The 18,060-nt window shown below is 51.9% G+C and overlaps 2 protein-coding genes across 2 annotated transcripts; both read left to right on the top strand.

The window, feature by feature from the left end:
- The first annotated feature begins 2,874 nt into the window (after positions 1-2,874).
- LOC116489455 (inositol 1,4,5-trisphosphate receptor-interacting protein-like 1) lies at positions 2,875-4,126 on the top strand. The gene is given in 2 exon segments (XM_032187854.1): positions 2,875-3,944; positions 3,946-4,126. Coding segments are annotated over 2 exon segments (1,251 nt in total).
- Positions 4,127-14,039: 9,913 nt separating this feature from the next.
- On the top strand, positions 14,040-15,291 carry LOC116489458 (inositol 1,4,5-trisphosphate receptor-interacting protein-like 1). The gene is given in 2 exon segments (XM_032187858.1): positions 14,040-15,109; positions 15,111-15,291. Coding segments are annotated over 2 exon segments (1,251 nt in total).
- The last annotated feature ends 2,769 nt before the right edge of the window (positions 15,292-18,060 follow it).

The raw sequence follows: 18,060 nt of genomic DNA on the forward strand, positions 1-18,060 counted from the left end.
GTCAGGAACATCCCTGTCCACCTCAGGGCCCTTGGTGCCTGTCAGGAATGTCCCTGCTCCCCTCGGGGCCATGCTGCAGTCTGGCCTGAGCCATCCGTGAGGCGAGTGCAGCAGCAGGGGGAAGGCTGGGCAGCACAGGGCTGGGGCACAAAAGCTGCCCCCCGAGGCCTTGCTAAGCCTGCAGCCAGGGCCCAGCCGCTCAGGGCAGGGCTCGTGGCTGTCGCTGCTGGCACTGCCCACAGCCCCTGCTGCCTCCCAGCTCCATCACCCCCTCACCTACCTGACCCCAGGGGCCTGAGGCTCCTCGTAGTGGGTTTACGTGGCAAGGTTTTGGTAGTAGGGGGCCATAGGGGTGGCTTCTGGGAGAAGGATCTAGAAGCTGCCCCATGTTTGGTAAGGGCCCCACTGCTGACCTGAGCCGAGCCAATAAGCGATGTTGTTTTGTGCATCTGTGAGAGCATATTTAAGACAGGGAAAAAAACGCTGTGCTACACAGCATCTGGGAGAGTGAGAGGAGTGAGGAACAGCCTTGCAGGCGCCAAGGTCAGTGCAGAAGGAGGGGGAGAGGTGCTGCAGGCGCTGGAGCAGAAGTCCCCTGCGGCCTGTGGTGAGGCCCATGGTGAAGCAGGATGTCCCCCTGCAGCCCATGGAGTGCCACGGTGGAGCAGGGTTCTTCGCTGCAACCCGTGGAGGAGACCATGGTGGAGCAGGTGGCCCTGCACCGACGGAGGCTGTGGAAGACCCCTGCTGGAGCAGATTCCGGGCCAAACCTGTAGCCCATGGAGAGGAGCCCACACAGGAGCAGGTGATGGGGCAGGAGCTGCTGCCCGTGGGGGAGCCAGGTTGGAGCAGTTTGCTCCTGAGGGATGGACCCCGTGGTACGGACCCATATCTGGAGCAGCTCTGGAAGGGCTGCTGCCTGTGGGAAGCCCACGCCGGATCAGTTCATCAAGGACTGCATCCCGTGGGAGGGACCCCACAGCACAGGGGACGAGAGTGACCGAGAAGGAGCGGCAGAGAAGAAGCGCTGTAGACTGACCATAACCCCCATTCCCTCATTGCCCTGCGCTGCTCGGGGGGGGGAGGAAGTGGAAGAGGGTGGATGGAGAGGAAGGTGCTTTTGTTTTTTTTTCCTTTGTTTCTCACTTCTCTAGCTTGTTAGTAATAGGCAATAAATCTTCCTGTCTCCTTATGCCGAGTCTGTTTGCCCGTTACAATAATTACTGAGTGATTTTCTCATCCTTATCTCAACCTTTGAGCTCTTTTCATGTATTTTCTCCCCATTCCTCTTTGAGGAGAGGGAGGCTGTAGTGGAGCTTGGCTGCCCACTTGAGCAGAACCACAATACTCCTGCCGTAGCTCCCTCAGCTGCCAGCCTGCTCCCACCCAGCCCCACTGACCCGCTTCTCTCTCACCTCTTTCAGACTGTAATTTTGGCAATTTTTTTCACCCTGATTGTGTTGGGTTTAATCTACAAGCTGGAGAATGTCAGTGATGAATTAGGTGCAGCCACGTGACAATGTATGCTGCAGTGTGCAGAGAAGCTGCAAGAGTGCATGATGCAGCTCCTGTTGGAAATTGAGAGGAGGGACCAGGAGCAGAGCTCGGCGACAGAAGCTGGGTGACAGAGCTGGGTGACATAAGCCTGGGTGGCTACAGAATCACAGAATCACAGAATCACAGAATTTCTAGGTTGGAAGAGACCTCAAGATCATCGAGTCCAACCTCTGACCTAATACTAACAGTCCCCACTAAACCATATCCCTAAGCTCTACATCTAAACGTCTTTTAAAGACCTCCAGGGATGGTGACTCCACCACTTCCCTGGGCAGCCTGTTCCAATGCCTAACAACCCTTTCGGAAAAGAAGTTCTTCCTAACATCCAAGCTAAAACTCCCCTGGTGCAACTTTAGCCCGTTCCCCCTCGTCCTGTCACCAGGCACGTGGGAGAACAGGCCAACCTCCACCTCGCTACAGCCTCCTCTAAGGTACCTGTAGAGAGCAATAAGGCCGCCCCTGAGCCTCCTCTTCTCCAGGGAACGTCTCAGTCATCCTAACTCCAGCTAACGGTGCTGCCCTCCACCCATTTCTGCAAGCTCACGCTCCATCGAGATGATGCTTGGGGTACAGCAAGACAACTCAGACACGTTCATGAGCATTGAGTAGGCAGAGCGCGTTGTTAGCAGCAGCACGACGTGGCCACAGAGCTGCGCTGTGCCAGACATGCAGTTCTTCAGGACACACGTAGGCATGCTCGGCACAACACCTTCCACGTCGGACATCTGCAGCTCTGTGTCTGTATCCTCTTAGGCGCCAACTTTGCCACCCATGCCTTGAAGACAGCTGTCACGCACTTCTTGACCACCATCCCCTTGGGAAGCATGCACAGGAGGGATTCCCAGCCCCAAAGCCAGCAATGATTGTGGCAGCTACAAAGATGCCTGACAGACACCCTGCTGGCCACAAGCCCCAAAGCTGAGCATGCTGGACATGGAGAAGATGCTGCTCAGTTGGCAGTGGGACATGCGGTGGGCACCGAGGGCGGGGCGGGGGTCCTGTGATGCGGTGTGGGCGCAGGTGACATCACAGAGGACGTGTCACAATGGGGGGGAGGCTTTAAAGGCAGCCGCGGGCAGCGCTGCTTCACTTTGGCCTGAGCCATTGGTGAGTGCAGCAGCAGGGGGAAGACTGGGTTGGGCCAGGGCAGGGCTCGTGGCTGTCCCCACTGGCACTGCCCACAGTCCCTGCTGCCTCCCAGCTCCCTCGCCCCCTCTCCTACCTGACCCCAGGGGCCTGTGGCTCCTGCCGCAGCTCCCTCAGCCGCCATCCAGCTCCCACCCAGCCCCACTGACGTGCTTCTCTCTCTTTCAGACCATGGTTTCGGCAGCTTTCTATTTCCTGGCGTTCTTGGGCTTAGTCGAGAGCCCAGTGGAAGTCGGGGATGAATTGGATGAAGCTACGAATGAGCGCATGCGGCAGTATGCGGAGGAGATGCAACAACGCATGGCGCAGCTGCTGTTGGAAATTGAGGCGCTAGAGAAGCAGCAGAGCTCGATGCATATGGGAGCCCTGCTCTTATCTGCCACACAGTACTGGCAGTTCTGGGCTGGTGTTGTTGTTGCTCTCCTGCTCTTTTGGAAAGTGTGCCTGCTCTTTAAAAATACCCGGAAACATGACAGTGATGACGAGAGCTCCAGCAGTGAAGAAGAGGAGGAAGCAAGAGTACCACCACTCCACAGAGATGCAAGAGATGTGCCCAGATTTATAGCTGAGCGCGTCTACTGGCCATTCCCGGATCCGACCGTCAGATGCGCACTGGTGGAGGAGATTGTGGGAGACCTCCTGCATATCTTTGACTCAGTCGTCCTAAGTAGTTTCTTCCCGAATCTACAGCGAGCCATCGGAGTGGGCAGTGCCTTTGAAGGTTGGAATCCCCATATGAAGGATCCTGTCTACCGCCTACTTGTGCCCATGACGGCCCCCCGTGGGCACTCCTTCCACCTGGAGCTGGGCAATGAAGAGGATCTGCTGGCGAGGAAGTCCTCTATCCGTGTGGAGCTGGAGTGCACGTGCGAGAGGGAGCAGGACTCTGAGGACATGCTGTGCTTCCTCCATCATTCTGAGGAGGAGCTGAAAAAGCAGGAGCCGAGCCTCCTAGACACCCTCTGCACCGACTCCTACCTAGATGCGGAGAAGACTGCAAGGTGGTTCCAGAACTTTGTGAAAACAGCCTGGGTGCTTATGCCTCAGTCGCAGGTTTACAATGTAGAAGTGCTGCCTTCCACCCGCACGTGCAAGTTCCAGCTGACAGGTGCTGCCAGGAGAAGACTCACAATTGAAATAGTATTTGGGGTGCAGCAAGAGGATTCAGATATCTTCCTGAGCAGCCAGATGAGAAAGGACACCTCCATCCCCAGCACAACATGGCCACAGAGCTGTTCAGGACACGCGTAGGCAAGCTCGGCACAACACCTTCCACGTCGGACATCTGCAGCTCTGTGTCTGTATCCTGTTAGGCTCCAACTTTGCCACCCATGCCTTGAAGACAGCTGTCACGCACCTCCTGACCACCATCCCCTTGGGAAGCATGCACAGGAGGGATTCCCAGCCCCAAAGCCAGCAATGATTGTGGCGGCTATGAAGATGCCTGACGGACATCCTGCTTGCCACATGCCTCGGAGCTGAGCATGCTGGACATGGAGAAGATGCTGCTCAGTTGGCAGTGGGAATTGCTCCTCCGTGTTCTCTCCACAGCAAAACCACCCTTGCGGGAGGCTGAAAGCAGAGGCTTTGTTACCAGCTGGACAGTGACCACCCAGCCTCTCGGGAAGCGTCCATTCACCACCGAAGCTTTGACCTCTGCAAAAATACCAATACATTGCTTATTTGAACAGTGCTTTGTGAGTGTCTGTGTCACTCTTGGTCAGGACAGGCGGGCACGAGATGCTGACAGCTTGGCTGCCACAGCATCAGGGCGCATTTAGCTGAGGAGCTGATCCAATAAGCTTCTTCTCTCCCGGTATCAAAGGCATTAACTAACACATTTTCTGAGGCATTAACAAAAGCCTTAGAAAATGAAGTAGAATACTCTAAGATCTATAAGCAATTAATTGAAGATGTAAATGGAAAATGTTACCTACAGGTTTAACACAAATAAATAATGGGAGAGTTGTGATACCATATGGTATTAGATGGTTATTGCAGAACATAGTAAAGCATGCTGGGGAGCTGAAATATTATAACAGTTTTTAAGTAGAAAATGGATTGGTCCTCATTTGTCAGACAAGTATTGAAACAAGGTGTCATATGTCTTAAAAAGAATCCACAGACAGGAATCAACCCCCAAATGGGAACAATAGGGAAGGGAAATATTCCTGGGAAAGAGTGGCAAATTGGTTTCTTAGAACTCCCAAGACAAGGGGGGTTTAGATGCCTATTGGTGCTAACAGACACCTTTTCCAGATGGCCAGGAGCATTCCAATGTAGAAGTAACAAAGCCAGAGAAGTGTCCAAAGTATTGTTGAATTACATTATTGCGAGATTTGGTGTACCCCCAGTAATGTCATCTGACAGGGGACCACCCTTCAGTTCAGAACTGACCCAACAAGTCAGCAAAGTGCTGGGGATTGACTGGCAACAACACACTCCGTATGGGCCACAGGCAAGTGGAAGCAAATGAATCATTTGATAAAACAACAGATTGCTAAAATCTGTCAAGAAACCAATATGTATTGGTAAAACTAAGACCCTTAGAGATATTCTATGGCAGTCCTTACCAAATGCCATACAAAGGAGAAGATCTAACCCAAGTAGGAAACCAATCTTTGCAACAACAACAACATATAGTTTTGGGCAAGCAACTAGAACAAATCAATGTGATATATGGAGTAATAATTTGTGTCGAGGAGATGGTTGATATTAATAAAGAAGGGGGAGATGTGGGAGTGTGGCCATGGGGGTCAGCAAGCCACGTGGTTGATGATTACATCAGACTCTTAACAATGAGGCCATCAGGAATGTAAAGAGTTTAGAGGGAACAAAGAAGGGTGATTCAGGAGACGCCTTGCCCTCTCGGGTTTCTTGTTCTCCAGCCATTAAGGCATGGAAGTTGCTGGGTGTTTGCTGTTGCCGGGCAAAGTTGTTTGACCAGTGAAAAGTTGTTTTGAAAACGACTGCTGTGGGGTGAAGGGTGTAAGAGGGGAGCCTGTCCTCAGGATGAAGAAGGCAACACAATGAAGTTATTTCATCAATAAAGAAGTAGAAAAAAGGAATGAATAGGGACAGGCTAGCAGAACAGGGACCAAGACGGGAACAGGCACATTGATCGCCTCATGAAGATAGGTTCGGCCAAACTCAGCAAACCACCCAAAGAAGCTCGTACAGGAAGTCGCTGGAAATGGGCGCACCGCAGCTGGGAAGAAGCTCGAGCTGAGAGAAGTGGAGCCGAGCACACAACTGCCCCTCGCTGGTAAGCAGCTGCGCATTATGGGGAATCATACATCCTTAGAAACAAAGACTCTCCTGGTAACCTTACAGCTTATTCCCTTTATTAACAATCAGACACTTTATGATCCTGAAACATGGGACCAAACTGAGGTCAAGGTGTGGGACTGCTACTAAAAACCACCAGGTTGCGGTGGGATTGCTCAGCACCTGGAGAGCAATCTCTGAGGCCATAAAGAGCCATGTGGGGCCACAGTCAGAAACGTGTGGTTTGCCAGACAGCGAGGGAGCTGCGGGCTCGTCCACAGATCCTTCTGCTACACCATCGGCTCCCCCACCGCTACTGCCATGACTTTGCTGTTGCACCCTCTGGTGACCTGGACGTGCCTTTTGATCCAGGCCCTATTGGCCTTGAAAGGGAGCCGGATCTGTTTCCCTTCAATCCGGGAAGACTGGGATGCATGAGACCTGAAGGCCGAGTTGCTTAACAACTTAAAGCACAACATATTGATTTGCGGAAACTGACTCCACAATCAGTAAGATCATAAAGTAGGTATGTTTATTCAGCACTGGGCAGCACGGGGGGTAGTCCCACAAAGTTGTGCGCCCCTAACATGGCAACTCGCTTTGGTTATATGCAGTAAAGATTTACATATGCAAGAGGTTTCCCAGTATGCCTATACATATTCATAACCCGTCCCCGCTTAGTGTTAAAATTAGCTCCAACAAGTCATTTCCATAAACTCCTCCCCTCTGTGCTTGCGTGGTGTCTTCTGGTGCTGGGTGCTGAGGGTCGTGAGGATGAAGTAAGATGTCATCATCAGGGTTGAACTTTTCACCTCATCTCCTTGTACATGCTCTCTGAGCCCTTGCTCACAGTCCGAACCATAACGTTGGTTTGATTTGGTTCTTGGGGTCCCAGGGGCTCCTGTTATCTGGAGGCCTAAGTGCAGCACAGGCACATCGCAAATGTAGCACGTATTAAGCAATGTGTTGCCTACATATTCATTCTTAATCAATCGCTCTCTGATTTCTAATCCCATGTTTCAATATTGTTCCCACGACTAGCCCTGGAATTCTCCGGTGCTTGTAATCAAGAAAAGGAATGGAAAATGGAGACTGTTATAAGTCATGGAAGATACGGGAGCACTTCAACCAGGCCAGCTGTGCTCCCCCAGTCATGGACATCGATAGTAATAGACTTAAAGGATTGTTTGTTGCCTTTTCTGATTGTACATATGTATGGGTGTACTCGGGTTTAGTATGTAAAAGCAATGTTCTGTATATTTAGAATGTTCGATGTTCATATGTATGTGTTGGTAGTGCACAGACTCCCCGTACACCCAGTGCTGTTTACTTGTCTTTTATAAATATTACTAAATTCAGATTGAATTGAGACTTCATTTATAACACCAATAAGAACGTTTTAGGCACTAGACCTTTTATTAGTCTCCCAAGAGGGAGGATGCACTTTAAGAAATATTAGTTGCTGTATTGCTGTATGTATGTAAATGAGGCAGGACAAATTGAGACTGATCTCAAAAAAAAAAAAAAAAAAGGTTAAAAAAAAAGTTTGGAAAAGACTGAGATCTTATATAAGGTAGTTCAAGATGACACCTCATGGGGTTTTCAAGAACTAAGAAACAAAATGATCTCTTGGTTACCCAACTTTTCTTGGCTTAAGCAATTGTTTATAGGAATATTGATCTCACTTTTACTAGTATTCTTAACCTGATTATTAGTACAGTGTGCATTTGGTGCTGTATAAAAGGACTAGATGATTATGAAACCTGAAAGTGTAACCGAATCAAGCACCATGTAGAAAGTGGTAAGAATTTTATGAAAACTTTGAATCAGTGAGTGCTGTAAGCAAAAGAATTTGCCTTAGGATAAAGAAAAGGGGGGACTTGAGACAGGGAACAAGATAAAGAATGGTGATTCTGTAGGTCTTAGCTACCACAATTAACAACCCAAAGACAAGGGCATAAAAGACTGTATGCATAGATAATAGAACCAGCAAAAACTGGCTTGGCTGCTGAAGTCTGTTAAAGACAGGAAAGGTCAGGAGTTTAGCAGTGAGGAAGACTTCTGGCCTTCATCAAGAGACCACCAGAGTATGCCGGACGACCATCCAAGGACTCCAGTATGCATGCGTATAGGGGCGGGAACCTGCGTTAATGACTCTCCGGAGACCTGACAAATATGCAAGAGAACCATGGGAAATGAAATGACTATGTATTTATCCCACTAACACAAGCACACTGCCAGTAACCCTTGGTGCGCAAGCTAGGTGGAGTTATCCCCCTTGTGCCTGGCGTGTGTGCGCAATGCCAAATAAACGTACCTGCTTTATAACTACTCCGAGGTTATAGAGTCTGATTTCCGCAAGTCAATGGCTGTGGCAATCTTCCTCTCTCTGCTGGTTCTGAGCCTTTTCCACACCCTACACAATATGGGCAAACACTTGAGAGGTCTTCTGTAACTGTCATACCAAGAGAGCTGTAAATGTCCCAGTGCTCTAAAAGCCCAGGGTCCTTCCTCTTTGCAGTCATACACTGCAGAACACAGGCAGTTCTTCCATGACATGCAAATCAAACAGTGTCCGCATCATGCCCACATCATCTGGGCTCCCCGCTACAAAAAAGACAGGGAGCTCCTGGAAAGAGTCCAGTGGAGGGCCACAAAGATGATACAGGGCCTGCAGCGTCTTCCCCGTGAGGAGAAGCTGAGAGCCCTGGGTCTGTTCAGCCTGGAGAAAAGAAGACTGAGAGGGGATCTCATCAATGTGTATAAACACCTGAGGTGTGGGAGGCAGAGGGATTTGGCCAACCTCTTTTCAGTGATTGGCGGGGACAGGAGAAGGGGTAGTGGTCACAAGATAGAGCACAGGAAGTTCCGCCCCAACATGCGAAAGAACTTCTGGGTGAGGGTGACAGAGCACTGGGCCAGGCTGCCCAGGGAGGTTGTGGGGTCTCCTTCTCTGGAGATACTCAAGGCCCATCTGGACGCCTACGTGGGCCTCTGGAGCCTGTCAGGAATGTCCCAGTCCCCTCAGGGCCCTTTATGCCTGTCAGGAATGTCCCTCTTCACATCATGGTTGTTGGTGCCTGTCAGGAATCCCCATGGGAATGATCCTGTCTACCGCCTACTTGTGCCCATGACAGCCCCCTGTAGGCACTCCTTCCACCTGGAGCTGGGCAATGAAGAGGAACAGCAGGTCTAGTGGGGCACCTCCCCTGGTAGGCTCACTAACCAGCTGTGTCAGGAAGCTATCTTCCACGCTCTCCAGAAACCTGCTAGACTGCTTCCTCTGGGCTGTGTTGTGTTTTCAGGATATGTCTGGGAAGTTGAAGTCCCCCACGAGAACAAGCGCTGATGATTTCGCAACTTTTATCAGCTGCCTGTAGAACTCCTCATCAGTCTCCTCATCCTGGTTTGGCGGTCTATAACAGAACCCCATCAGGATGCTTGCCCTGCTGGCCTTCCCGCCGATCCTAATCCATAGGGACTCAACCTTATCATTCTCAGCCTCAAGTTCCACATCACCAAAACACTCTCTGATATAGAGAGCCACACCACCACCCCTTCTGTGCTGCCTGTCCCTTCTGAAAAGCCTATAGCCAGACATTGCGGCACTCCAGTCATGAGAGTGGTCCCACCATCCTTCCGTGATGGCAACTAAGTCATAGCCTGCCTGCTGCACGATGGTTCCAGCTCCTCGTTTGTTACCCATGCTGCATGCATTAGTGTAGATGCACTTGAGTTGGGCCATTGCCTTCTCTCCCAGCCTTGACATTGTTTCCCCTGGCTCTAACAAGCCTTGCTTCAGCCCCGTCCCCATTCTAACCTAGTTTAAAGCCCTCTCAATGAGCCCTGCCAGCTCCGGGCTAGGATCTGTTTTCCCCTTAGAGATAATCGGGATCCGTCTGCAGCCATCAATTTTTTATTAAAAAAAAAATTAAAATTTCTGTGTTGGCACCAGCCTCTGAGCCATGTGTTTATCAGGTGGGCTTTCCGTGCCCTCTCTGTACCCCTCCGTGCCACCATAGGGATGGATGAAAACACCACCTGTACTCCCGCTCCATCCACTACCTGTCCCAGTCCCCTAAAGTCCCGTTTGATAGCCTTCAGGCTTCTCTCTTTAATATTATCACTGCCAGCCTGGACTATCAAAAGAGAGGGGCGAACCACGTTGGGAAGCTTTCTGGCAATGTCCCTGACCCTGGCCCCAGTGAGGCAGCAGACTTCCCTATGGGCAGGGTCAGGCCAACAAATAGGGCCCTCTGTTCCCCTGAGAAGGGAATCAACCAACGATTGCCCTTGTTTCTTGGTGGAGGCAGTCCTGAGGCGTCCTAGGCATCCTCCTGGGTAGACTTTTTACCTCAACCTCACCCACCAGTCTCTCAAGCTCATGGGCCTCAAACCTGTTAATGTAATGGCACCTGGTAAGGTGGGGCCGGTAGGGGGGGCATTACCTGCGATGTCGAGCAGGGACCTGTTTCCATTCCTCCTCAACTCCCAGGTCCTCTGCCTCTGCCCGGCAGCAACAGGGCAGGGGGTCCATCCCCATTTGCGGTGTCCCACCCCGGTACCTCTCCTTCAGTCCTGGCAGGGAGTTGCTCCACCAGTCTATCTCCCGCTCACACTCCCTGATATCCCTCAACCTCTTGACCTCCTCCTTGAGTTCTGCCACGAGGCGGACCAGGTCGTCCACCTGCTTGCACCTCACGCACACAGTCTCTCTGCCCCCCACAGGTGGTAGCAACAGGCTCAGGCACTCCCTGCACCCGGAGACCTGAGCTGCTGCATTTTGGAGCGGGCACTCAGTCTGGGTGTGTACAGACTTCCTAGCGAGAGCTCTCTGCCTGGTGTAGACCACTGCGGCCAAGCTAGGGAAAGACAGCCCTTAGATGATCTGTTCTTATGGGCAGGGGGCCTTCCCTGCTCATCCTGCCTGTGCCAACTGCCATGCCCTGCCATGCTTGCACGTCCTCCTCGCTTGAACTCCCTAGGAACTGCCTCTGAACCTCAGGGTAGAGGGGGCACTGCTGGCTCCGCCTTCGCCTCCTCAACCTCCCTTGAGAGGGTGGCAGGGCCCTGGTGGCTCCATCAGCTGCCCCAAGTTGCCTCGATGCCAAAAAAAAAAGCCTTGCCTGTCCCGATCCCCCAGTCCACTGCAGAACGTGTCTGCCCCAGAGCAGATCACCTCAGAGAGTTGGTGCCTGTCAGGAACATCCCTGTCCACCTCAGGGCCCTTGGTGCCTGTCAGGAATGTCTCTGCTCCCCTCGGGGCCATGCTGCAGTCTGGCCTGAGCCATCCGTGAGGCGAGTGCAGCAGCAGGGGGAAGGCTGGGCAGCACAGGGCTGGGGCACAAAAGCTGCCCCCCGAGGCCTTGCTAAGCCTGCAGCCAGGGCCCAGCCGCTCAGGGCAGGGCTCGTGGCTGTCGCTGCTGGCACTGCCCACAGCCCCTGCTGCCTCCCAGCTCCATCACCCCCTCACCTACCTGACCCCAGGGGCCTGAGGCTCCTCGTAGTGGGTTTACGTGGCAAGGTTTTGGTAGCAGGGGGCCATAGGGGTGGCTTCTGGGAGAAGGATCTAGAAGCTGCCCCATGTTTGGTAAGGGCCCCACTGCTGACCTGAGCCGAGCCAATAAGCGATGTTGTTTTGTGCATCTGTGAGAGCATATTTAAGACAGGGAAAAAAACGCTGTGCTACACAGCATCTGGGAGAGTGAGAGGAGTGAGGAACAGCCTTGCAGGCGCCAAGGTCAGTGCAGAAGGAGGGGGAGAGGTGCTGCAGGCGCTGGAGCAGAAGTCCCCTGCGGCCTGTGGTGAGGCCCATGGTGAAGCAGGATGTCCCCCTGCAGCCCATGGAGTGCCACGGTGGAGCAGGGTTCTTCGCTGCAACCCGTGGAGGAGACCATGGTGGAGCAGGTGGCCCTGCACCGACGGAGGCTGTGGAAGACCCCTGCTGGAGCAGATTCCGGGCCAAACCTGTAGCCCATGGAGAGGAGCCCACACAGGAGCAGGTGATGGGGCAGGAGCTGCTGCCCGTGGGGGAGCCAGGTTGGAGCAGTTTGCTCCTGAGGGATGGACCCCGTGGTACGGACCCATATCTGGAGCAGCTCTGGAAGGGCTGCTGCCTGTGGGAAGCCCACGCCGGATCAGTTCATCAAGGACTGCATCCCGTGGGAGGGACCCCACAGCACAGGGGACGAGAGTGACCGAGAAGGAGCGGCAGAGAAGAAGCGCTGTAGACTGACCATAACCCCCATTCCCTCATTGCCCTGCGCTGCTCGGGGGGGGGAGGAAGTGGAAGAGGGTGGATGGAGAGGAAGGTGCTTTTGTTTTTTTTTCCTTTGTTTCTCACTTCTCTAGCTTGTTAGTAATAGGCAATAAATCTTCCTGTCTCCTTATGCCGAGTCTGTTTGCCCGTTACAATAATTACTGAGTGATTTTCTCATCCTTATCTCAACCTTTGAGCTCTTTTCATGTATTTTCTCCCCATTCCTCTTTGAGGAGAGGGAGGCTGTAGTGGAGCTTGGCTGCCCACTTGAGCAGAACCACAATACTCCTGCCGTAGCTCCCTCAGCTGCCAGCCTGCTCCCACCCAGCCCCACTGACCCGCTTCTCTCTCACCTCTTTCAGACTGTAATTTTGGCAATTTTTTTCACCCTGATTGTGTTGGGTTTAATCTACAAGCTGGAGAATGTCAGTGATGAATTAGGTGCAGCCACGTGACAATGTATGCTGCAGTGTGCAGAGAAGCTGCAAGAGTGCATGATGCAGCTCCTGTTGGAAATTGAGAGGAGGGACCAGGAGCAGAGCTCGGCGACAGAAGCTGGGTGACAGAGCTGGGTGACATAAGCCTGGGTGGCTACAGAATCACAGAATCACAGAATCACAGAATTTCTAGGTTGGAAGAGACCTCAAGATCATCGAGTCCAACCTCTGACCTAATACTAACAGTCCCCACTAAACCATATCCCTAAGCTCTACATCTAAACGTCTTTTAAAGACCTCCAGGGATGGTGACTCCACCACTTCCCTGGGCAGCCTGTTCCAATGCCTAACAACCCTTTCGGAAAAGAAGTTCTTCCTAACATCCAAGCTAAAACTCCCCTGGTGCAACTTTAGCCCGTTCCCCCTCGTCCTGTCACCAGGCACGTGGGAGAACAGGCCAACCTCCACCTCGCTACAGCCTCCTCTAAGGTACCTGTAGAGAGCAATAAGGCCGCCCCTGAGCCTCCTCTTCTCCAGGGAACGTCTCAGTCATCCTAACTCCAGCTAACGGTGCTGCCCTCCACCCATTTCTGCAAGCTCACGCTCCATCGAGATGATGCTTGGGGTACAGCAAGACAACTCAGACACGTTCATGAGCTTCGAGTAGGCAGAGCGCGTTGTTAGCAGCAGCACGACGTGGCCACAGAGCTGCGCTGTGCCAGACATGCAGTTCTTCAGGACACACGTAGGCATGCTCGGCACAACACCTTCCACGTCGGACATCTGCAGCTCTGTGTCTGTATCCACTTAGGCGCCAACTTTGCCACCCATGCCTTGAAGACAGCTGTCACGCACTTCTTGACCACCATCCCCTTGGGAAGCATGCACAGGAGGCATTTCCAGCCCCAAAGCCAGCAATGATTGTGGCAGCTACAAAGATGCCTGACAGACACCCTGCTGGCCACAAGCCCCAAAGCTGAGCATGCTGGACATGGAGAAGATGCTGCTCAGTTGGCAGTGGGACGTGCGGTGGGCACCGAGGGTGGGGCAGGGGTCCTGTGATGCGGTGTGGGCGCAGGTGACATCACAGAGGACGTGTCACAATGGGGGGGAGGCTTTAAAGGCAGCCGCGGGCAGCGCTGCTTCACTTTGGCCTGAGCCATCGGTGAGTGCAGCAGCAGGGGGAAGACTGGGTTGGGCCAGGGCAGGGCTTGCGGCTGTCCCCACTGGCACTGCCCACAGTCCCTGCTGCCTCCCAGCTCCCTCGCCCCCTCTCCTACCTGACCCCAGGGGCCTGTGGTTCCTGCCGCAGCTCCCTCAGCCGCCATCCAGCTCCCACCCAGCCCCACTGACGTGCTTCTCTCTTTCAGACCATGGTTTCGGCAGCTTTCTATTTCCTGGCGTTCTTGGGCTTAGTCGAGATCCCAAAGAAAGTCGGGGATGAATTGGATGAAGCTACGAATGAGCGCATGCGGCAGTATGCGGAGGAGATGCAACAACGCATGGCGCAGATCCTGTTGGAAATTGAGGCGCTAGAGAAGCAGCAGAGCTCGATGCATATGGGAGCCCTGCTCTTATCTGCCACACAGTACTGGCAGTTCTGGGCCTGTGTTGGTGTTGCTCTCCTGCTCTTTTGGAAAGTGTGCCTGCTCTTTAAAAATACCCGGAAACATGACAGTGATGACGAGAGCTCCAGCAGTGAAGAAGAGGAGGAAGCAAGAGTACCACCACTCCCCAATGATGCAAGAGATGTGCCCAGATTTATAGCTGAGCGCGTCTACTGGCCATTCCCGGATCCGACCGTCAGATGCGCACTGGTGGAGGAGATTGTGGGAGACCTCCTGCATATCTTTGACTCAGTCGTCCTAAGTAGTTTCTTCCCGAATCTACAGCGAGCCATCGGAGTGGGCAGTGCCTTTGAAGGTTGGAATCCCCATATGAAGGATCCTGTCTACCGCCTACTTGTGCCCATGACGGCCCCCCGTGGGCACTCCTTCCACCTGGAGCTGGGCAATGAAGAGGATCTGCTGGCGAGGAAGTCCTCTATCCGTGTGGAGCTGGAGTGCACGTGCGAGAGGGAGCAGGACTCTGAGGACATGCTGTGCTTCCTCCATCATTCTGAGGAGGAGCTGAAAAAGCAGGAGCCGAGCCTCCTAGACACCCTCTGCACCGACTCCTACCTAGATGCGGAGAAGACTGCAAGGTGGTTCCAGAACTTTGTGAAAACAGCCTGGGTGCTTATGCCTCAGTCGCAGGTTTACAATGTAGAAGTGCTGCCTTCCACCCGCACGTGCAAGTTCCAGCTGACAGGTGCTGCCAGGAGAAGACTCACAATTGAAATAGTATTTGGGGTGCAGCAAGAGGATTCAGATATCTTCCTGAGCAGCCAGATGAGAAAGGACACCTCCATCCCCAGCACAACATGGCCACAGAGCTGTTCAGGACACGCGTAGGCAAGCTCGGCACAACACCTTCCACGTCGGACATCTGCAGCTCTGTGTCTGTATCCTGTTAGGCTCCAACTTTGCCACCCATGCCTTGAAGACAGCTGTCACGCACCTCCTGACCACCATCCCCTTGGGAAGCATGCACAGGAGGGATTCCCAGCCCCAAAGCCAGCAATGATTGTGGCGGCTATGAAGATGCCTGACGGACATCCTGCTTGCCACATGCCTCGGAGCTGAGCATGCTGGACATGGAGAAGATGCTGCTCAGTTGGCAGTGGGAATTGCTCCTCCGTGTTCTCTCCACAGCAAAACCACCCTTGCGGGAGGCTGAAAGCAGAGGCTTTGTTACCAGCTGGACAGTGACCACCCAGCCTCTCGGGAAGCGTCCATTCACCACCGAAGCTTTGACCTCTGCAAAAATACCAATACATTGCTTATTTGAACAGTGCTTTGTGAGTGTCTGTGTCACTCTTGGTCAGGACAGGCGGGCACGAGATGCTGACAGCTTGGCTGCCACAGCATCAGGGCGCATTTAGCTGAGGAGCTGATCCAATAAGCTTCTTCTCTCCCGGTATCAAAGGCATTAACTAACACATTTTCTGAGGCATTAACAAAAGCCTTAGAAAATGAAGTAGAATACTCTAAGATCTATAAGCAATTAATTGAAGATGTAAATGGAAAATGTTACCTACAGGTTTAACACAAATAAATAATGGGAGAGTTGTGATACCATATGTTATTAGATGGTTACTGCAGAACATAGGAAAGCATGCTAGGGAGCTGAAATATTATAACAGTTTTTAAGTAGAAAATGGATTGGTCCTCATTTGTCAGACAAGTATTGAAACAAGGTGTCATATGTCTTAAAAAGAATCCACAGACAGGAATCAACCCCCAAAAGGGAACAATAGGGAAGGGAAATATTCCTGGGAAAGAGTGGCAAATTGGTTTCTTAGAACTCCCAAGAAAAGGGGGGTTTAGATGCCTATTGGTGCTAACAGACACCTTTTCCAGATGGCCAGGAGCATTCCAATGTAGAACTAACAAAGCCAGAGAAGTGTCCAAAGTATTGTTGAATTACATTATTGCGAGATTTGGTGTACCCCCAGTAATGTCATCTGACAGGGGACCACCCTTCAGTTCAGAACTGACCCAACAAGTCAGCGAAGTGCTGGGGATTGACTGGCAACAACACACTCCGTATGGGCCACAGGCAAGTGGAAGCAAATGAATCATTTGATAAAACAACAGATTGCTAAAATCTGTCAAGAAACCAATATGTATTGGTAAAACTAAGACCCTTAGAGATATTCTATGGCAGTCCTTACCAAATGCCATACAAAGGAGAAGATCTAACCCAAGTAGGAAACCAATCTTTGCAACAACAACAACATATAGTTTTGGGCAAGCAACTAGAACAAATCAATGTGATATATGGAGTAATAATTTGTGTCGAGAAGATGGTTGACATTAATAAAGAAGGGGGAGATGTGGGAGTGTGGCCATGGGGGTCAGCAAGCCACGTGGTTGATGATTACATCAGACTCTTAACAATGAGGCCATCAGGAATGTAAAGAGTTTAGAGGGAACAAAGAAGGGTGATTCAGGAGACGCCTTGCCCTCTCGGGTTTCTTGTTCTCCAGCCATTAAGGCATGGAAGTTGCTGGGTGTTTGCTGTTGCCGGGCAAAGTTGTTTGACCAGTGAAAAGTTGTTTTGAAAACGACTGCTGTGGGGTGAAGGGTGTAAGAGGGGAGCCTGTCCTCAGGATGAAGAAGGCAACACAATGAAGTTATTTCATCAATAAAGAAGTAGAAAAAAGGAATGAATAGGGACAGGCTAGCAGAACAGGGACCAAGACGGGAACAGGCACATTGATCGCCTCATGAAGATAGGTTCGGCCAAACTCAGCAAACCACCCAAAGAAGCTCGTACAGGAAGTCGCTGGAAATGGGCGCACCGCAGCTGGGAAGAAGCTCGAGCTGAGAGAAGTGGAGCCGAGCACACAACTGCCCCTCGCTGGTAAGCAGCTGCGCATTATGGGGAATCATACATCCTTAGAAACAAAGACTCTCCTGGTAACCTTACAGCTTATTCCCTTTATTAACAATCAGACACTTTATGATCCTGAAACATGGGACCAAACTGAGGTCAAGGTGTGGGACTGCTACTAAAAACCACCAGGTTGCGGTGGGATTGCTCAGCACCTGGAGAGCAATCTCTGAGGCCATAAAGAGCCATGTGGGGCCACAGTCAGAAACGTGTGGTTTGCCAGACAGCGAGGGAGCTGCGGGCTCGTCCACAGATCCTTCTGCTACACCATCGGCTCCCCCACCGCTACTGCCATGACTTTGCTGTTACACCCTCTGGTGACCTGGACGTGCCTTTTGATCCAGGCCCTATTGGCCTTGAAAGGGAGCCGGATCTGTTTCCCTTCAATCCGGGAAGACTGGGATGCATGAGACCTGAAGGCCGAGTTGCTTAACAACTTAAAGCACAACATATTGATTTGCGGAAACTGACTCCACAATCAGTAAGATCATAAAGTAGGTATGTTTATTCAGCACTGGGCAGCACGGGGGGTAGTCCCACAAAGTTGTGCGCCCCTAACATGGCAACTCGCTTTGGTTATATGCAGTAAAGATTTACATATGCAAGAGGTTTCCCAGTATGCCTATACATATTCATAACCTGTCCCCGCTTAGTATTAAAATTAGCTCCAACAAGTCATTTCCATAAACTCCTCCCCTCTGTGCTTGCGTGGTGTCTTCTGGTGCTGGGCGCTGAGGGTCGTGAGGATGAAGTAAGATGTCATCATCAGGGTTGAACTTTTCACCTCATCTCCTTGTACATGCTCTCTGAGCCCTTGGTCACAGTCCGAACCATAAGGTTGGTTTGATCTGGTTCTTGGGGTCCCAGGGGCTCCTGTTATCTGGAGGCCTAAGTACA

The sequence above is a fragment of the Aythya fuligula genome, chromosome 5 (assembly GCF_009819795.1).
Source record: "Aythya fuligula isolate bAytFul2 chromosome 5, bAytFul2.pri, whole genome shotgun sequence".
Classification (NCBI taxonomy): Eukaryota; Metazoa; Chordata; class Aves; order Anseriformes; family Anatidae; genus Aythya; species Aythya fuligula.